Source organism: Notothenia coriiceps, unplaced genomic scaffold (genome assembly GCF_000735185.1).
Source record: "Notothenia coriiceps isolate Sejong01 unplaced genomic scaffold, NC01 NC01_scaffold00023114, whole genome shotgun sequence".
Lineage (NCBI taxonomy): Eukaryota > Metazoa > Chordata > Actinopteri > Perciformes > Nototheniidae > Notothenia > Notothenia coriiceps.
Window position 1 is genome coordinate 44727 of NW_011355815.1, and position 16853 is coordinate 61579.

At 42.3% G+C, this 16853-nt stretch overlaps 3 protein-coding genes across 4 annotated transcripts; 1 reads left to right on the forward strand and 2 right to left on the reverse strand.

The window, feature by feature from the left end:
• Positions 1–250: 250 nt before the first annotated feature.
• On the forward strand, positions 251–5561 carry slc27a1a (solute carrier family 27 member 1a). Its single transcript, XM_010781325.1, has 13 exons — positions 251–664; positions 929–1096; positions 1180–1574; positions 2157–2324; positions 3197–3266; positions 3367–3458; positions 3549–3658; positions 3756–3965; positions 4058–4184; positions 4274–4411; positions 4607–4771; positions 4939–5085; positions 5185–5561. The coding sequence occupies exons 2-13, from the start codon at positions 930–932 to the stop codon at positions 5340–5342; spliced, it is 1947 nt and encodes a 648-aa protein (XP_010779627.1). The 5' UTR covers positions 251–664; position 929; the 3' UTR covers positions 5343–5561.
• trim35-13 (tripartite motif containing 35-13) lies at positions 5550–11307 on the reverse strand. 2 transcript variants are annotated; one of them, XM_010781323.1, is made up of 6 exons: positions 11139–11307; positions 7683–7778; positions 7373–7603; positions 7268–7290; positions 7048–7166; positions 5550–6941 (listed from the first exon to the last, which is right to left on the reverse strand). In XM_010781323.1, exons 1-6 carry the CDS (start codon positions 11184–11186, stop codon positions 6406–6408), a joined length of 1053 nt encoding a protein of 350 aa, XP_010779625.1. In that variant the 5' UTR covers positions 11187–11307; the 3' UTR covers positions 5550–6405. The 2 variants fall into 2 exon arrangements, with proteins under 2 accessions (XP_010779625.1, XP_010779626.1); XM_010781324.1 differs by lacking the exon at positions 11139–11307 and adding an exon at positions 8440–8831.
• Positions 11308–12307: 1000 nt separating this feature from the next.
• vac14 (vac14 homolog (S. cerevisiae)) lies at positions 12308–15637 on the reverse strand. The gene has a single exon (XM_010781326.1). It carries the CDS (start codon positions 15502–15504, stop codon positions 13138–13140), a length of 2367 nt encoding a protein of 788 aa, XP_010779628.1. The 5' UTR covers positions 15505–15637; the 3' UTR covers positions 12308–13137.
• Between the last annotated feature and the right edge of the window lie 1216 nt (positions 15638–16853).

Genomic DNA, 16853 nt, shown 5'->3' on the forward strand with positions numbered 1-16853 from the left:
CAGCAAGCCAGGCTTACAATGCAGCAGTGTGAATAGGGGATGCGAACAGACTTCCCCAACATTTCCCAACATTTAGTTAGTAGTCTGTGCTTGTGCTACTATCAACAGCAGCCACCTGCAAAACTGGTGGTTGGGAAATTGGGCGGGGGTTAGTATTGCCCAATCAAAATTGAGAAAACCTTGACAAGCGCCGAGTTTAGCAAATGGCTGAGCTGCTGGAGAATGCTCACACCCGGGATGGGCGGTGCTTCTTTGGCAATGACTGTTCAATATGGAGTACAGAAACTAGCCTGATTTGCTCTGCGTTTCACTGCTCTCATTCAGTTTCGGATAACTTTAGCAATTCGGGCTCAAATTATGAACTTTCCCCCGTAGATATCAGCCTACTGGACGCTGTCACGTACGATTGACATATTTCCAAATGTCGTTGGAATGTAAGTTGTTTACTAGCTTAGTTAACGATAACAAAAACCGCGCTGACGTAAATTGATCTGAAACTGTGGTAAAACACTTAAAAACTATTGATTGATAGGCAAAATTGTATATTATCTCGACGTTTTCGACATCCGGAGGAAGATTTCTGGTACTCAATTGTTACCAAGTTGTGCACAGCGACTAGGTTATCGGGTGAAAGGTGACATCGCTTCAGTCTATTGACCCATAGGTAAGTTATGTGCGATGCATGGATGAAGATATTGTTGACGATAATATATTATGTGACCTTGAGAGATATCACTTTAAATACGAGTTGTGTGGCAACTTTATCCCTGCTCAAAGCTTTTATATTATTGTTTAAACCTTTCCTAACAACAAAGTTGTGTGTACCAGTTTGCACTAGCCTACATTAATCCAACGTCCTGAGTGTAGGCTTCAGTCTATGCCCATTATATCCTCAAAGCCCATCTTTTTCCCCTTCCTCCATGACAAGAATGCACAATGCGGCGAGTGTCTCAGCCTCTCTGGGGTCCATGGGACTGCTGCGCCTCTTTGGGGTCTCCTGGCCGTGGAGTCTGGCAGCAGGCCTCGGAGTTTATCTGGGCACAAGAAGCTGGAAATACTTCTACATCGCAGCACGCACCGCCAAGAGAGACCTCAAGTAAGTTAAACATGTACACATATAGTTATGGTCATGCGTTTGGGTTTACATCCTAATTGATATCAAATGTTCCCCCTCCCCAGTGGCCTGTATGTGCTGATGAGAGTGAAGGTGGCTCTATGGCGCTACATGCGTAATGGAAGTAACATTCCTTCCATATTCGCTCAGACAGTGAAACGGCACCCAAATAAACCAGCACTGATCTATGAGGCCACAGGGGAAATATGGACCTTCACTCAGCTGGACGAGATGTCTAATGCCGTGGCCCACTGGGCCAGAGGTCAGGGGTGGGTCTCGGGTGATGTGGTGGCCCTCTTCATGGAAAGCAGACCGTTGCAGGTGGCTCTTTGGCTGGGCTTGGCCAAGGTTGGGGTGGAAGCTGCACTCATCAACTTCAACCTGCGGAATGATTCCCTCGTGCACTGTGTTGGGGTGTCGGGGTCCCGGGCCATTGTGTTTGGAACTGAGCTTGCTGATGGTAAGAATGCATCAACAAGGTAGTTGGAAAGGTACATTGTAAAATGCTGTTCTGCAGGATAACATCTTATTTAGGGCAGAACAAGCCAGATGATTACTGGAATGAGTAATATTTAATTCAATGTTCTTGTGTAACATCAAGGAAGGTGGTGTTGTCACCCTTTTATTTTTATTTTGTGTGTGTAACATTATAACTGTGTCTCCTGAATATCATGCGGTCAGGAAATGCTGTTGCTGATCACATTGCACAGTCCATCCCTTTTTTAAGTTAGTCAAAATTATATTGTGTTGGCTTTCTGTTGCAACATAAACACACCACTGATGTTTGTGTGTGTGACTACTTTATTTACTGTAAATAATTTTTTCATCATATATATCAGTTTACTCTTCTTTAGTCTGTAGGCATCATGGCTTCAGAAAGAAAATTCTTAGATAGTTTGACTTAATAATTTCATATATACATTTCTACAAAATTGTATTTAATTGTCAGAAATATTTAGATTATGTTTTAATTTTAACTAGCGTGCCTGAACTAACTTGATGTCCCCTCTTCTTCTCTCCTTTTCCTCTTACTGAATGGCAGCCATGTCGGAGGTCAGTTCCTCCATAAACCAGGCCATGGTACGGTTCAGTACAGGGGACCTCGGTGCAGAACATCTGGCCCTTCTGGGTGCTCAACCTCTGGACCCAATCTTAGCCTTGTCACCTAAACATCACCCCACACCTTGTGTTCCCCCCAAAGGCATGAATGGTGAGTACAGTCACTGAAATCAAGTGTACCTTTGTCTAAGACTTCATATGTATCTTAATGAGAAGTTCCTTTTTAAATACCCTATTCAAACTATGTCCAATATCCGGCTGGTAAACTGGGGTTGTCACTAAATACTTTTTTGAATAATATGTTGGTTCTTCTTTGGATTAATCAATTTGATGTTTGGTCTATAAAATGTCAGAAAATAGTGAAAAATGTTATGCTTACCAAAGCCCTATTTGTTATTCTAAAATGTTATGTTTAGAGTCATTAGGAAATCTGAAAATATTCACATTTAACAAGCTGGAAAGATTATTTGGCAAATGTTTGAATAGGTATAGACTAAAAGATTTGCAGCTTACTGTTAACTCTAGCGCTATACTAAATTCCCAAAGTTGGTGTCCTACATCAATTTATTTTTCTCACTCTGCTGTCTAGCTTCTGAAGTAAGATTGATCCCCAGTCATTATGTGACTCAGGTGGGATGAGGGGAATGCATGGCTGTGAAAAACCTTAAAAGTCATGAGTCATTTTGAATTCAAGACAGATATTGACAGTTTTCTCTGGGCAGCAGTCAGTAGTTGGTATGAATGACTCACTAAGATACTGTCTGAATAACAATTCATATCCCTGAATAATGGTACATCTGTCTAAGATGAATATTATATAAAAGTCATCATTACAGGTCCAAGCCCTAGATATACCCTTTCCAAACAAACTAGAGGTCTATGATGCCAAGGAAAAGAAAAGCCGAAAATTGTATTTCATGTCCCATCATTCTTTAGGTTTATTGATGGCATTCCAACAGTAACTGAAATGCTGTGAACCTATATGTTTCTTTATTAATCCTCTGTGGTATTTTTCTTCTGCAGACCGTCTATTTTACATTTACACCTCCGGCACCACAGGACTGCCAAAGGCTGCCATTGTTGTACACAGTCGGTACGTTGCTCTCAATGAAAGCACCACTCTCCAGAATTGTTACAGTTGCTGCGCAGTTAATGATAGATGTCTGAGAATCTCTCCTGTGTTCCCACTGCAGTTACTACAGAATTGCTGCTTTTGGATATTTCGCCTTCCGCATGAGCCCAGTTGACATCATCTATGACTGCCTGCCTCTCTATCACTCAGCAGGTATTTGATGGCAGGCTCCAGCTCTTGAACAATACACTTCACCTGTTTTAGGTGTGCATAACCAAAGTGTCAGCTCTTTCTTTTTCCCAGGTAATATCATGGGCGTCGGTCAATGTCTGATCCATGGCCTCACTGTGGTAGTGAAGAAGAAATTCTCTGCCAGCCGCTTCTGGGAAGATTGCATTAAGTACAACTGCACTGTAAGAGGTTTTCTCGGAAAATATCCAGAATTTTACTTAATCAATAAAACATTTATACTTAACAAGCCACAATAACAACTATGTTATCCCGTTGTAGGTGGTGCAGTATATTGGGGAGATCTGCCGCTACCTCCTGTCTCAGCCAGTACGGCCGTCAGAAAAAGGACACAAAGTTCGGCTGGCGGTGGGGAACGGGCTGCGCCCCAGTGTGTGGGAGGCCTTCACAGAGCGTTTTGGGGTGGCACAGATTGGCGAGTTCTATGGAGCAACAGAGTGCAACTGCAGCATCGCCAACATGGATGGCAAGGTCAGCAAACACTGCTTCTTTTTTTTTTACTTGTGTGACTTCCATGATAAAATGGGACTCGGATGAGAATTGAGTTTATTCTGTGATGCCAGGTGGGAGCCTGCGGATTCAACAGTCGCATTCTCCCCAATATTTACCCAATCCGTCTGGTGAGGGTGGATGAGGACAGCATGGAGCTGGTTCGAGACAGCCGGGGGCTCTGTGTGACTTGCCGCCCTGGTAAATAATATGAATACTACCATAAAGACATGTTTTCAAATGTTTTAGTCTTCTGAAATCACGCCATTAAACGCCTCCATGTCTTGCAGGGGAGCCAGGGCTTCTGGTGGGTCGTATCAACCAGCAGGATCCATTACGGCGTTTTGATGGCTACGCTAACCAGGACGCTACTAAAAAGAAGATAGCTCACAATGTCTTCAAGAAAAATGATTCTGCATATTTATCAGGTTACCAATCTTTTTTATATTTTTGTAAATCTGCTAAAAGTCTTGTTATTCTTCAAGATAAAAAAAACACTAACAAATAATGTCACTGTTGTATTGCCAGGCTTCCTTTGTCTGTGCTGAGTAGGGGTAATTTGTATTTGACCAGACATGGAATGTTTTTCAAATTCAAATGTTCTACCCATATGTCTTCTCCAGGTGACGTGCTGGTGATGGATGAATTTGGCTACATGTACTTCCGTGACCGTGGTGGTGACACGTTCCGCTGGCGAGGAGAAAATGTCTCCACCACAGAGGTAGAGGGCGTCCTCAGCAGTCTTCTGTGTCAGACTGATGTGGCAGTGTATGGAGTGACAGTGCCAGGTAATGGTTAACTCTGCATGCTTAACAATTTCCTTCGGGATAAATAGAGTCTTATCTTAATGCTTTCAGCCTCACGTTGCAACCATAACTGTTATTTGTATTTGATGCATATAGCTTGTAACTGTGCTCACTACTTGAAGAGCATGTATCTCCATGTGTCTTGCCAGGTGTGGAAGGTAAGGCCGGCATGGCTGCCATTGCAGACACAACAGGAACTTTTGACTGCAACAGCTTCCTGCAGAAAGTCCAGCATGCTCTTCCTTCGTATGCTCGCCCCGTGTTCCTGCGAATTTCACCACAGGTGGACACCACAGGTACAGTGTCCTGCTGATATCCATTCTGAATTAAAGAAATATCAACCTCACTTTAGATTTGTATATCAACAAATCATAATCTATTTAATGTATCAACAGGTACATTTAAGATCCAGAAAACCAGGTTGCAGAGGGAGGGATACGACCCGCGTCGCAACACTGACCAGATCTACTTTTTAAACACTAGAGCAGCGTGTTACGAGGCTGTAGACGAGGAGCTATACAATGCTATAGCCGAGGGAAGAATGTCTCTATGACATGGAGGCCGTTGCAGGGCAGTCGTGTTGCCTCAGAAAATAGATGCTGTAGAGAGAACATATGCATACGCTGGTGTAGGGATCAGTCAGTTTGGGTGCACCACTGACAGGATTATAACCTTTCAGGAAACGGATGAGAAGACTACTTACATAGGCAGAGTATTGTAACAGATGACGTTTAAACCTTGTATGATTAACACTCCAGGCAATAATGTAAGGGCATTTATTTCCTTTAATAATTTGTTGTGTAATAATTATACATGGACACCTCAAAAAGCCTTTAAGCATCACCGCACAGAGTGGGTATAGCACACAACGGATTTGAAGTACGATACATGCGGTAGCATCAAGTCAAACTGTTACAGGGTATATTCCCATATATGAAGAAGGCTTAAAGAACAATTATGTGTAGGTTCAAGCAATACTTGAGTGTAGAGCTATGGAGTTACTGATGTGTGTTTGGATGAAGCTGAAGGCCAGACTTCCACATGCAGCTGCTAGATAAAGCACTAACCGTAGACTCTTTTTAAAGGAAAACTAATCTCACTTATGTCATATTTAAACCTCTGAACAAAACTGGCACTTGTTTGCAGATACACGAAGGTTGTGACAGTATGTGCCTTATGTGAAATATCAGATGTGTGTTTCAAATGTTTGTTTTTTTAATTAGCTTTTCTTAGAAAGGAGCTCAACAGGTTGTGGTAATCACGAGTGATTTTTTTGCCATGCAAAGCTGAGCCACAAGTGTCATTTTATAAAACAAATCTTATGAGTGTAATATATGGGTGTTTAAAGCTATTTACAATTTCACATCTCCAAGACTACATATTTTGTTGTAACTCTAATTAAATATTTTAAAACAAGTTTGTTTCATGTCATTTATCTAAAAGAAAGATCGAGCTGCATTTCTGATTTGCTCTCTTTGAAATGTAGTGCTGTAATTTCCCACAATCGCCTCTTTTTAAAATAGAAAAAAATATATTCAACATGCCTAAGCAGCCATTCTGTCCTTTTTTTATAACTTTATTACAAACCTTTGGCAATATGTCACCAAAATAAAGGATTAATCCATTGACAATAATATTCTTGTGGGCAGGATTTTCAGCGGATGCTCTTTGCAGGCAGAGCAGAAGTAGGGAAAGGCTCTGGGTGATATGATCCCAGTGAAGGTGTAGAGCGGTGCTCTCTCTCGAGGGTCATAGAAGGTCACCTTGCCCCTGTCCATATCTAAAACGACTCTTATCACTTCTGGCACCTTAGTCATGTTCAGCGGCTCCCACGGTGCTGTGCAGGCCTTGTGCTCACCGTTGCGAAACCTTATAGTCCAGAATCCCTCTGCTGGTGTCAACACGTGCTTGCCCTTCCTGTTGATGGAGTCGCTGGCTACTCCCATCACCCAATAGGTGTTGTTCTTCACCTCTACATCCCAGCTGTGGCGTCCAGAGGTATACCCCCCAGCAGCCAGCATCTCAGCACTGATGTCGAAGCGTTCTGGGTTGTCAGGCAGCTTGAAAATCTGGGTAGAGTTCTGCACAACTGTGAGATCCTCTGAGAGGATGAAGCAGCTGGCCGCTGTGTTAGGATCCAGAATCACAGGATCTAGAGAGAGAGAAGGACGGAAAAAAAAAAAAGCAGAAGTTATGTTAAATAGTCTGGGAGAAGAGACGCTCAATAAAACATGGCTATTTATTTGGGAAAAACTCACTATATTTAACTATATTCTTCATCTTCTCCCACACTCTAAACTTCAAAGAGCCCAAGTGCTTGGCCACATCAATTAGAGCACCAGGTACATTTTGGGGTTCAAGGGGAGTTCGCCAGGTTCTGCAAAGATACTTCAGCAGTTAGTTGTTGAGAATTGTGTCTGTAGGGCTATATTATCATAAATATATTAGCTTAGCAATCCTTGTGGCATTACAACTTACCTCCTTATTGTTTCCTTGTAATTCTGAAAAGAAAAAATAGTAGAAAACTGCTTAGGACCAATTGAGTTTGTCATTCAAATTGTCTGAAGAAACAGTCTCATCTACCTTAAGAAATGGGACATCTTTAGAGTTCATCTCCTTTTCCACTAATCTGATGGTGTTTGAGAGAGATGCAATTTCATGATTCATATCCTCAAACCTCTGGTTAACCTCCAGGTTCTTCAGTTCCTTCTCAGCTTTTAACGCAGAAAGTCTGGCAGCCTCCTGCTCCTTCAGGAAAATGTGCAGGGCTTCAAATTCCTCCTTGATCTGTGTTTCGGTATGTTCAGCCTGGCTCTAGAAAGATACATGATTAATGGGGGATCATTGCCTTCTCACCTTGGCTCTCACAAAAAGTAGCATTTTGTACTTTTACCTTGATATGTTCTGCCATATCCTCACAAGCCGTTTTTGCTTTCTTATACGCCTGCAACTTCTCTTTCAAAGGCAGCAGTGCACTCTTCAGTTCCTCCTACAAAGACAGTGACATGTCATGATAAAAACAAGGTCAGTGTGGCAAGTAGCCCAGCTGTCAGCACAATGTCAGGCTTTCAGCTGCCACATACTCTTCCATTGCTAAATTTCCTGTTCACAAAAAGCCGCACAATACAGGTACATAGATGAAAGGGGAAGAATGATCTTATGCCCTGTTGATATGTCACAATTGAGCCCATGCACCTCAGAGTTAACGCAAGGACACAAAACGGTACCCAAGAAGTTTATTTAATATTTTGTACCCATGGTTTCCCTTTCTCGAGAGAAGGCAGAGGAGGGTGGGAGTAGAACAGTGTCACAGAAACCTGGTGGGATCAAGTTTCAATCCTCTCGGGACCCCAATGGCAAACCAAAAATATAATCTATTATTAGAATGTGAATGAACTCTGCCAAACACCTACACATATCAGCTTATCAGGCTTAGAGAGGCACCAACACAATTTTTTAGAAATTGTGAAAAATCAATGTTGACAAGCTATAAATTAAAACAATGTCCAGGTACAAAGAACCACTTGTTGTATTTTTTTTTTGAACTATTGATCTGAGATTTGAATTAGTACATTTGCAAATAACCAGTCAATCTGAAATGGTGTTACCCCTGTGAAATACTGGGGTGACCAACCCTGTAACTAACTTACCTTACAGTCATGAGCACCTTCACCAATGGGATAGAGCCTGTGCCCGGTGTGTGCGGCTCCTTTCCCACATAAACCACAGATTGGCTCCAAGTCCTCCAAACAGAACAAAGTGAGCTTTTCTCCATGCTCCTCACAAGCCTCTGGGTCATTCTTGCTCCTGTCCACCTTGAAGGATTCACAGGTCTTCTCCAGCGCAGAGCTAACCACGATTTGATCCATGGAGGAACGGCGCCAGCAAAGAGGACAGTAATGTGAATCCCCGCTGCCCTGAGTCTCCCAGCTGTCTTTCAAACAGGCTTTGCAGAATCTGTGCCTGCAAGTGAGCACCACTGAATATGACCACAAACTGGGCAGGAAAGGTCATCCTCAATATGAGCACGTCTGGCAGCCATTTTTCTAAACAGGGCTTTGATGAGAAGGCAGGATTAGAGGCCCCTCCCAGGTCTATGGAAGGCTGCCTCATCTTGACCTCAGAAATAAGTGTTGATACCTCAGCTCGCAAAGGCATATCCCGTGTTATCCTGTGCTTTGTGGAGCATGCACATTGCGCCTTCTCAAATAAACACCACACCCCAAAAAGATGAATTGGCTTAACATTTAAGAGGCTGTATCCATGTAGATTAGAGTGATGAGTACCCTGGCTATAACACCACGATGACAAAAGACAGTATGGTATGCTAGTCACCACTAAGTTATGTGAGAGGTCTGTTGAAACATCCTGTCACTGTGTAATGAAAGAGTTTACACAGACACAATGTCCAAAAAAAGACTCTGGGGGAGGGTATAAATAGAGAGAAGTAACTGATTTGGACTGACGCTATGTGAGTAAGATATGTCCTCCGGCTGACCAGTGGAATATTTCCACTCTGAAGTTAGGCTTTGGCCTACACATTTAAAAAATGGACCCATGGTTATTTTTTTACAACACCCCATTTAAAACCTATTTGTGGTATAAAACACGAATGTGTTTTTGGGCAAATTGAGGGTATTTCAAAACAAGATGTGCACACAGTAGTGAAGGTTAATTTGAATAATTTTAAAATGTATGAAATACTGAATTACAGTTCAACCGAGGTAGCAAGACCTCGGTTGAACTTTAATTCAGTATTTTGTTGTGAGTATTAGTTAACATAAATGAGTGCTGTGCCAAAAATAGTACAAGAGTGTGTAGAGAGAGATGGAAAGGGAACAGAGTCCTACCATTAGGAAACACTGCGTTGCTTTAACTCTTGAGGTTTAACACACTGTGGTAGACCATACACTTCCCACACAAGGCTTATTAACAGGCGGCTTTAAATCATAGTAAAGACTGTTATTAGAGTGCACATTGTATCTGTAGCAAGCCGACATTACAGGCTTTATCATATGTATTGACATTTTAGAATAATAAAGTCAGATATAATTACATTTTGATGTATACAATCCCCTAAAGGCCTTCTAACATACAGGCAAAACTGTTCTCATTCCAAACATTTCAGGTTAGGAGTTTGATAAGAGTTATTCGGTTTGGATTGCGTTCTGTATAGGACATTGACCCTGACCAATCTGACCAAATAAGTGAAATTTGAGATGCCAAATGGAAAATATTATTTGTTCAGCAGTTCAGTCACTGATAGTGTAACAGTGACCCGCCAAAAGAGTCAACAACAACCCCAACACGCTACAGCCTGCCAGATTACTGGGGGCTCTGCATGCGGTTACTGGGCAGGTAACAGATGTTTATTTTGTTTTGCATTTCTTTTTGTCTGTTGTAATGTTTTAAATATATAAGAACTTTTATAAGATAGGCTTATCTAAAGTTGTGGCTCAGAAACAGTTATAGTGTTATTAGTTTGATTAATAGTATTCATTTAGCAAAAGTTTCTGCTCTTTTAATCTTCAAATTAGTCAATTGAATGAACAAAATGTCTGATTAGTAAACATTCAAATAGGTGGGAAAAGCGCATTGGATAACCATGATATGCACATGTTTACACACAGAAGTTTGTGTGTGTGTGTTTTGGTGTTAGTGTATTTGTGTGCAGACATATGAGGACATTACTAGAGTGCACACTCTACTGAGCACATTGGGAGTAGCAGGAAGGCCATAGCTGTGAAACTTTGACAGTTTTCCACACACGTTTTCACATTACAAGACTGTTCAAGATGTAGAGATGTCCAGCATTTAGTATCTTGATCATGGTTGTGAATATTCATTCTTTATGTTGAATTAACCCAGAATGTACACAGATCCACATGCCACCTAGGAACAAGGACAACACAGCTGGAACAGACATAAGGTATAGGCATGATTTGTGTACAGAAGCATTTTATAAAATAGATGTTTCTATTAATATAATCTAAATGCAAAAAGCACCAATAAACAATAAAATAAAAATGATGTTCTTACAATTGCAGTATTTATGTAAGTTGGGTAACAACAAAATAAATAATGAATGGATGAATACCTGATCAGGATGGTTATGTACAATATGTACATTTAAGGTTTACTGTATATACAGTGTGCAGGGTTTGTATTTACTGAGACAGAGGTTTTGTTTGAAATCTCTTCCTTTATATCTGTAAAGTTATAATCTATAATAGGAGAAGTGGACTTTATGGCGTTACAGGGTTCAGGGTATGGGTAGGAATGATTTAACTGACGGCCTGTAGAGATCTAGATATAAAACATTATTCCCAACACTATTAATTCATCTTACCTTATGATTAATGAAGGCTTCCTTTATGGAATACACTATATGATTCATGTGCCGGCCTGATCCGTGGCACGTTGAACAGACAGGTTCCAGATCAGCTACACAGATGAGAAAAAGTCGCCTTCCATGTACTTCACATGATCTAAATGGAAGTTCAGGGTTCCCTTTGAAGCAGAGAGGACACTCCTTAATACCATGTTGTATCCAGAATCGATCCAAACAACAATTACAAAAACTATGATCGCAGTCAATGCAGCAGAAGACCATGGAAGACAGGAATATTTCCCCACACATGGCGCAGGAGGAATCGTCCAACACCTCAACCTCCATCTGTGAATCTCAAGGCTACAATGGTGGGTCTCTACCAGGGCGTAAAAACGATATTCCCTCTGAAAGTACAGTATGTACCATGAGTGTTCAAGTGTACATCAAGTCAAGCAGCAGGAGAGAGAGGAGTCTCTAGAGAATCCGGCATCTCTAGTTTCACCAAGTTTAGTATCACCACATTCATAACCACTTTCAAACCATGCTACTAAAAAACTGAATCGATGCATGGGAGTTCAGTTAAAATGTTCACATTGACAACAGAGTACTAGAACAAACAGAAACACCACATAATAATCCACTCATAATGGGCTGGCTACCCCCAGGGGATCGAGGGAAAGCTTAATATAAGAAGTGATGACCTGCAGGGGGAAACTCCCTAAAGGTCAGGGGCGCAGGGAAATGGCAGCCACAAGTAATATTAATACAAACAGACAAGAGGATAAGCATTTAGACGAATAAAAGTCTCCTTTTTACTATTCATACTCTAAAGATAATTTATTGTTACTATTCATTTGCTTAACTGTCTGTATTACAAGCTCGTAATCACAATGGAAACCTAAAGGCAAAGTTAACACGATGCATTAACTCAATTATATTGATTTATTGGGGACATTTGGAGCTTGTTATATAATGAGACTTATTATAATAATAAATCCAGAGCAAAATATTGACATAGCCATTTTCAAAAGGCTGCAGGTTATGCAGGATTTAACACAGAAAGGAAAAATGTCATTAGTAGAAGCACTAATTTGTATGCTGCTTTCTTCTGCCCTTACACACTCTTCCAGTATTTCTGATGCCTCTTTCTTTAATAAATAGAAAAATAAGTACATTTTTGAATCACATGGACCACTTTATTGATTTTCACACAGCAATGACAAAAGTGGGAACCTTTCGAGATTGCAAGACAAAATTAAACTGTACAGAGAGAAAAACATATAAAATGAATAATATATAAGACACAGAATTAAAAGCTAAAGAAGTGTGACTTTTCTGGTCAGCTGCACCAACAAAAACAACGAGGTACCTCACCATGGGTCTACCCAGAATGTGTGTCAGAGTTCAGTCATCTATGGCTGCCTAGGTTTAAATCTGAGTTCAGCTGGGTCAATACTCTTCACGTGAGATTTCTTTTCTGGCTGACAAGAGATTATGGCAACTCTGAAGGCATGCTCTATATATACTGCCCGGCAGGATACAAAGTGAAACACTGTGGTTCACTAGGACATTAAATGTGTTTATGTATTACTGTGTAATATGTATAACATTGCTAACACTTAAGTTAATAAAGAAATCTAGACTGCTGACAGGGCATAAAAGAAAGACAGGTTATGGCCAAATAATCACCACAAATGTTTGCGACATATGGGATTGTATGTTCATTCACCAAATCTTCACAGAAAGTAATACAATGTAATTTACATGTGTATAGGCTGAAGTGTATTAAATGTGATTTCTATTTTTTTTTTTAAATGATGTTACATTACATTCTTAATTTACAAACAAATCATTGTTTCCTGAAAATGTATATTCAGTGCTCTGAGACTTTTTAATCATACTTAATACTTTTTGGTTTAAACATTAAAACCTTTTCCAGAATGATTATATGTATATATTTTGCAGGTCCCTAGCATTTTTCTTAAACCCTCCTCTTGGTCACTATGGTACAATAACTTCACATGAGTTTCCTGTCTGGGTGATCAGAGGCACGTCCGGAGCGTTGGTGCCGGACCTCCAGGTGTTTGCTCTGAACGCGGTCAAAGTGCTGGAGCAGCTCATTGTAATCCACCTGAGTGTGAGAAGCACGTTTGGAGGCCACCTGCTGTTTCGAGTCCATATACTTTGACTCATCCACAGTCCTCATGAGCTCCGGGTTAGGGACACACCTTAAGCGGTGGGAGAGCAGCTGGAAGGCCTGGCTCTGCGGCAGCAGCATCAGCAGGCCGTACAGAGCCTTTATCAGGTAGGGGTTGTTCTCTACATCTAGCAGCTGCAGGCGCAGGTAGGTGAAAATCGGGCTTTCGATGAGCTGTACAAGCTTGTCGACCTCCATCAGGAAGTCTACTGTGACCTCCAGATCCCCAAACTTCTGGATGAGGTCATAAGCATGTTTGTAGTTCTGCGTGAGGAAACAAAGCGACACAGTGGCTACAGGGTTGTGGCACCAGGAGCGATACAGGCAGCAGAACAAAGCACAGCTCTCCTGAGTGTGCAGGTCTTTCAGCTGGTTGCGTAACTGGAAGAGCTCAGCTGAGGTGAGCAGGATGGTGTTGAGCGTCTGGACCATGGTGGAGGCGAATTTGAGGTCCTCTTCCTTCAGCAAGATGTCAGCCATAGAGTGGAAGATGTTTTCTGCGTGAAGCAACAGACAGAGCTGTCTGATAATAAAAGCTCCTCTGTTCTCCAGAAGCTTCCTCTCCAGACTGAAGCGTTTCAGCAGGTTGATCATGAACTTGTAAAAATAGGAGTTCATGCTGGGGGTGGACGGGGACGAGTCGGCTGCTTTGGAGCCTATGATAGGCTGCTGACCTGGCTTGGCGCCCTCTGGGACCTTGAGCACCAGTTTGTTGTCAGCGCTGTCACGGGAGCCGCCTTGGTCTGATTGGCCAGCAGGAGATGATGCGATCTCAGCTAACACCTCAAGATCTTTCAGTATAACCTCGTCGGATTCATCAGACAGGGTTTTCAGCAGCATTGGAAACAGACTGTCTGTGTGGCAGAACATTTTGCGTGGCGTCTTAATGTAGAGGTGGTAGAGCCATTTGAGAACAGCGATGCGGGTCATCATGCCAGTGGAGGAGTCGTGGAGTTGCCGGCCCAACACCTGAACAATACCGTCCAGATCCAGAGTGACCTGAGGCCTGTCTGCACTGGCCGGAGTGAAGAAGCTGATGTTACTGAACCCAACAGATTCTTGTGATGCATTCAGCATATCATTGCTGTCTACCTCCGTCTTAGGCTGGCCATCCTTCTTGGTTGGCGACTCTGTACTTTCACTTTTCTCCTCCTCCTCGTCATCCTCAGGAGTCACCAGCTTCATCAGACTGTGATTACAGGCACTGGCTGCTTCTTTGGTATTCTTCTTTCTGTCGTCATAGGAAAGGCAAGGCAGCACTGCAGTCAGGATGCCAGAAGAGTAGGGGAGAACCGCTCTGCCTGCCAGCTGGATAAACTCTCTCATCCAGGTCATGGCGGTCAGCTGGATCAGGTCGTTAGTGAGTTTTGTTTCATCTGCAACCTGGCAGTGGATGACCAGGATGTTGGCCATCTCTGCAAATTTCACGTCTGAGGGTGTTTTCTTAATCTCCTTCAGAAACTCTCCAAGCACAACCTCACACGTCCTGCGGATCTCCTTGCTGTTGTCTCCCAGGATCTGGAAGAGCCCATCCAGGATCTCAGGGAGGTAGTCCAACAGGTTGATGTTTGGCACAGACTCCAGAACATGGATCCAGGAAATAATAAACTGCCGAGCATATTGATTATTTGAATAGATTCTCTCTCTGAGCAAAGGGACAAACGCCACTAAGTCAAACTTGTTACTCTCTGTCACAATGTCTTTCAGCAGTCTGTCAAGAAGTTCAGACCCGCTTTTCACATTGGGGTCTGGGTCTGCTGCGAGCTTGCTAAGACCATCAAAGAGCAGGTTGAAGTGGGGAAGCACAGCTCCCCTGGCGACCTTCACTATATTATAGAGGGCCTCACAGGCATAGTAGCGCAGACGGCTGTCTGAGTCATTAAAGCACGTGAGCACAGGCTCAATAAGCTCCTTCAGATACAGACCTGAGTCTTTGCCGAGGGCGATGGAGCAGGCTGCCAGTCCAATGAGACCCCCCTTTCGGCTGTGGGGGTGCTGGGAAAGCGCAAACTCCGAGGCCAGGATCTGGATAACATGTCTGATTTGAGTGGAGTTGTTCTGAGCCACAAACTCCCGCACCAGTTTCTCAATCTCGAGAGCTGCGACTTTCCTCTTCTCGTACAGTTTATCATTCAGAGCCCTGACAATGTTGGGCGTCAGAGGCGAAAAGTCCTTCTCCGTGTTCATGTTCGCAGCTGTAGTTGTAGCGGATCCCGTCTACTCAAATGTAAGTTATTACGTACGAAAGCTGTCTGCATTTATGACAGTTTATAACAGAAATACAGCGGTTTCACTCGCAAACCAGGAAGCCCTGTGATACAATGCAGCTGACTGGATGCAGCTGACCGGATACATCCGCCGGACACACGTCATGTGTTACATTTATTTAGGTCCCGCGTTGCGAGTACCGTTATCTCAAATGAGCTTCGGATACAGTTCATTATTGTTATACCGTTTGGCGGATGAATTGTATTGATACTTTTTATTGTGAATAGTTGTTACAGCCAGGAGCTACCATGGCAAGCCGCGTCTCTTTACACTCGCAGCTCACCTCCATCATGGAAACATTGGCCATGTCCGCCCTGAAGCAGGTCTGTAAGCTGGTGGATGAAGACTCTGCGGAGCTCCGTGTGGGGTTCTCTCAGCTCATGGCGGCTAATTCAGCCCTGGAAGAGAAAGTCTACAGTCTGGAGTGCGAGCTGACCACTATGAGAAGCGAAGCTCCTGTGTTGTGTAAAAGTAATCGCAGCGTAGGCGTGCAAACTGTCTGCTATAAGGACGGGGACGCTCAGGGTACTTATTTTTCACACTGAAAATAGCTCAGATAAGAACATACATCTTATGCATTGTTTCTGTGTTTACTGATGTGTCTTCCATGTCTTACTTTTATGGTTTGACTTTCCAGTGTCTGGGTCGCCCACCATAGAGGGGATCTTTGGAAAAGATTGGTGTATGAATCTGTGGAAAGACACAGACCCATGCAGTCTGGGGAAAGACTCACCAAAGTGCTCTGAGGTAAGTGGGTGATTCAATAGCTATTAAATGTGTGAAACCTGTAGAGTCTTGAAAAATAAACAACTGTGGATAGTGCACCTGTAATTGTGAACTATACAAACTTCATAATATGTAGGTTATAAATGTGTATAGCCATGGTTGTGTAATACATTATTAAATGTAAAACCTGTCTCTTCGAATAATGAACAAATCACATGAATGTGAACACAACAACCTTCACAACCATCATTATTATTCATATTATGTAACATTTAGGGGAAATGCCCATCGGAATTTCCCAAATCCCAACATTCTAAATGTGTTGGTTTTTCGTCACCAGTCCAAAACTGAAATTTTAAAAACAAATATATGTTGAGGGAAACAGCAAATCACAACATTTTCCATGATTATTAACGTAAATCAACAACTCGACTGATAATCATTGCTGTCATTAAAATACTACAGTTTAACATTTAGACTTTTTTTTTTTATTTGCAGTCTGTGGAGACACAATCCAACCAGATTACTGTAACTGAAATCAA

What these genes read in the sequence shown, in the direction of transcription:
- slc27a1a (XM_010781325.1), top strand. Translation starts at nt 930, where the DNA reads ATGCACAATGCGGCGAGTGTCTCAGCCTCTCTGGGGTCCATGGGACTG. An exon ending in GCCATTGTTGTACACAGTCG is followed by an intron (nt 3,267 to 3,366) that starts GTACGTTGCTCT and finishes TTCCCACTGCAG; the next exon opens with TTACTACAGAATTGCTGCTT. An exon ending in TCGCCAACATGGATGGCAAG is followed by an intron (nt 3,966 to 4,057) that starts GTCAGCAAACAC and finishes CTGTGATGCCAG; the next exon opens with GTGGGAGCCTGCGGATTCAA.
- vac14 (XM_010781326.1), bottom strand. Translation starts at nt 15,504, where the DNA reads ATGAACACGGAGAAGGACTTTTCGCCTCTGACGCCCAACATTGTCAGG.
- trim35-13 (XM_010781324.1), bottom strand. Translation starts at nt 8,658, where the DNA reads ATGGATCAAATCGTGGTTAGCTCTGCGCTGGAGAAGACCTGTGAATCC. An exon ending in ATATGGCAGAACATATCAAG is followed by an intron (nt 7,604 to 7,682) that starts GTAAAAGTACAA and finishes GTATCTTTCTAG; the next exon opens with AGCCAGGCTGAACATACCGA. An exon ending in GAAGAATATAGTTAAATATA is followed by an intron (nt 6,942 to 7,047) that starts GTGAGTTTTTCC and finishes CTCTCTCTCTAG; the next exon opens with ATCCTGTGATTCTGGATCCT.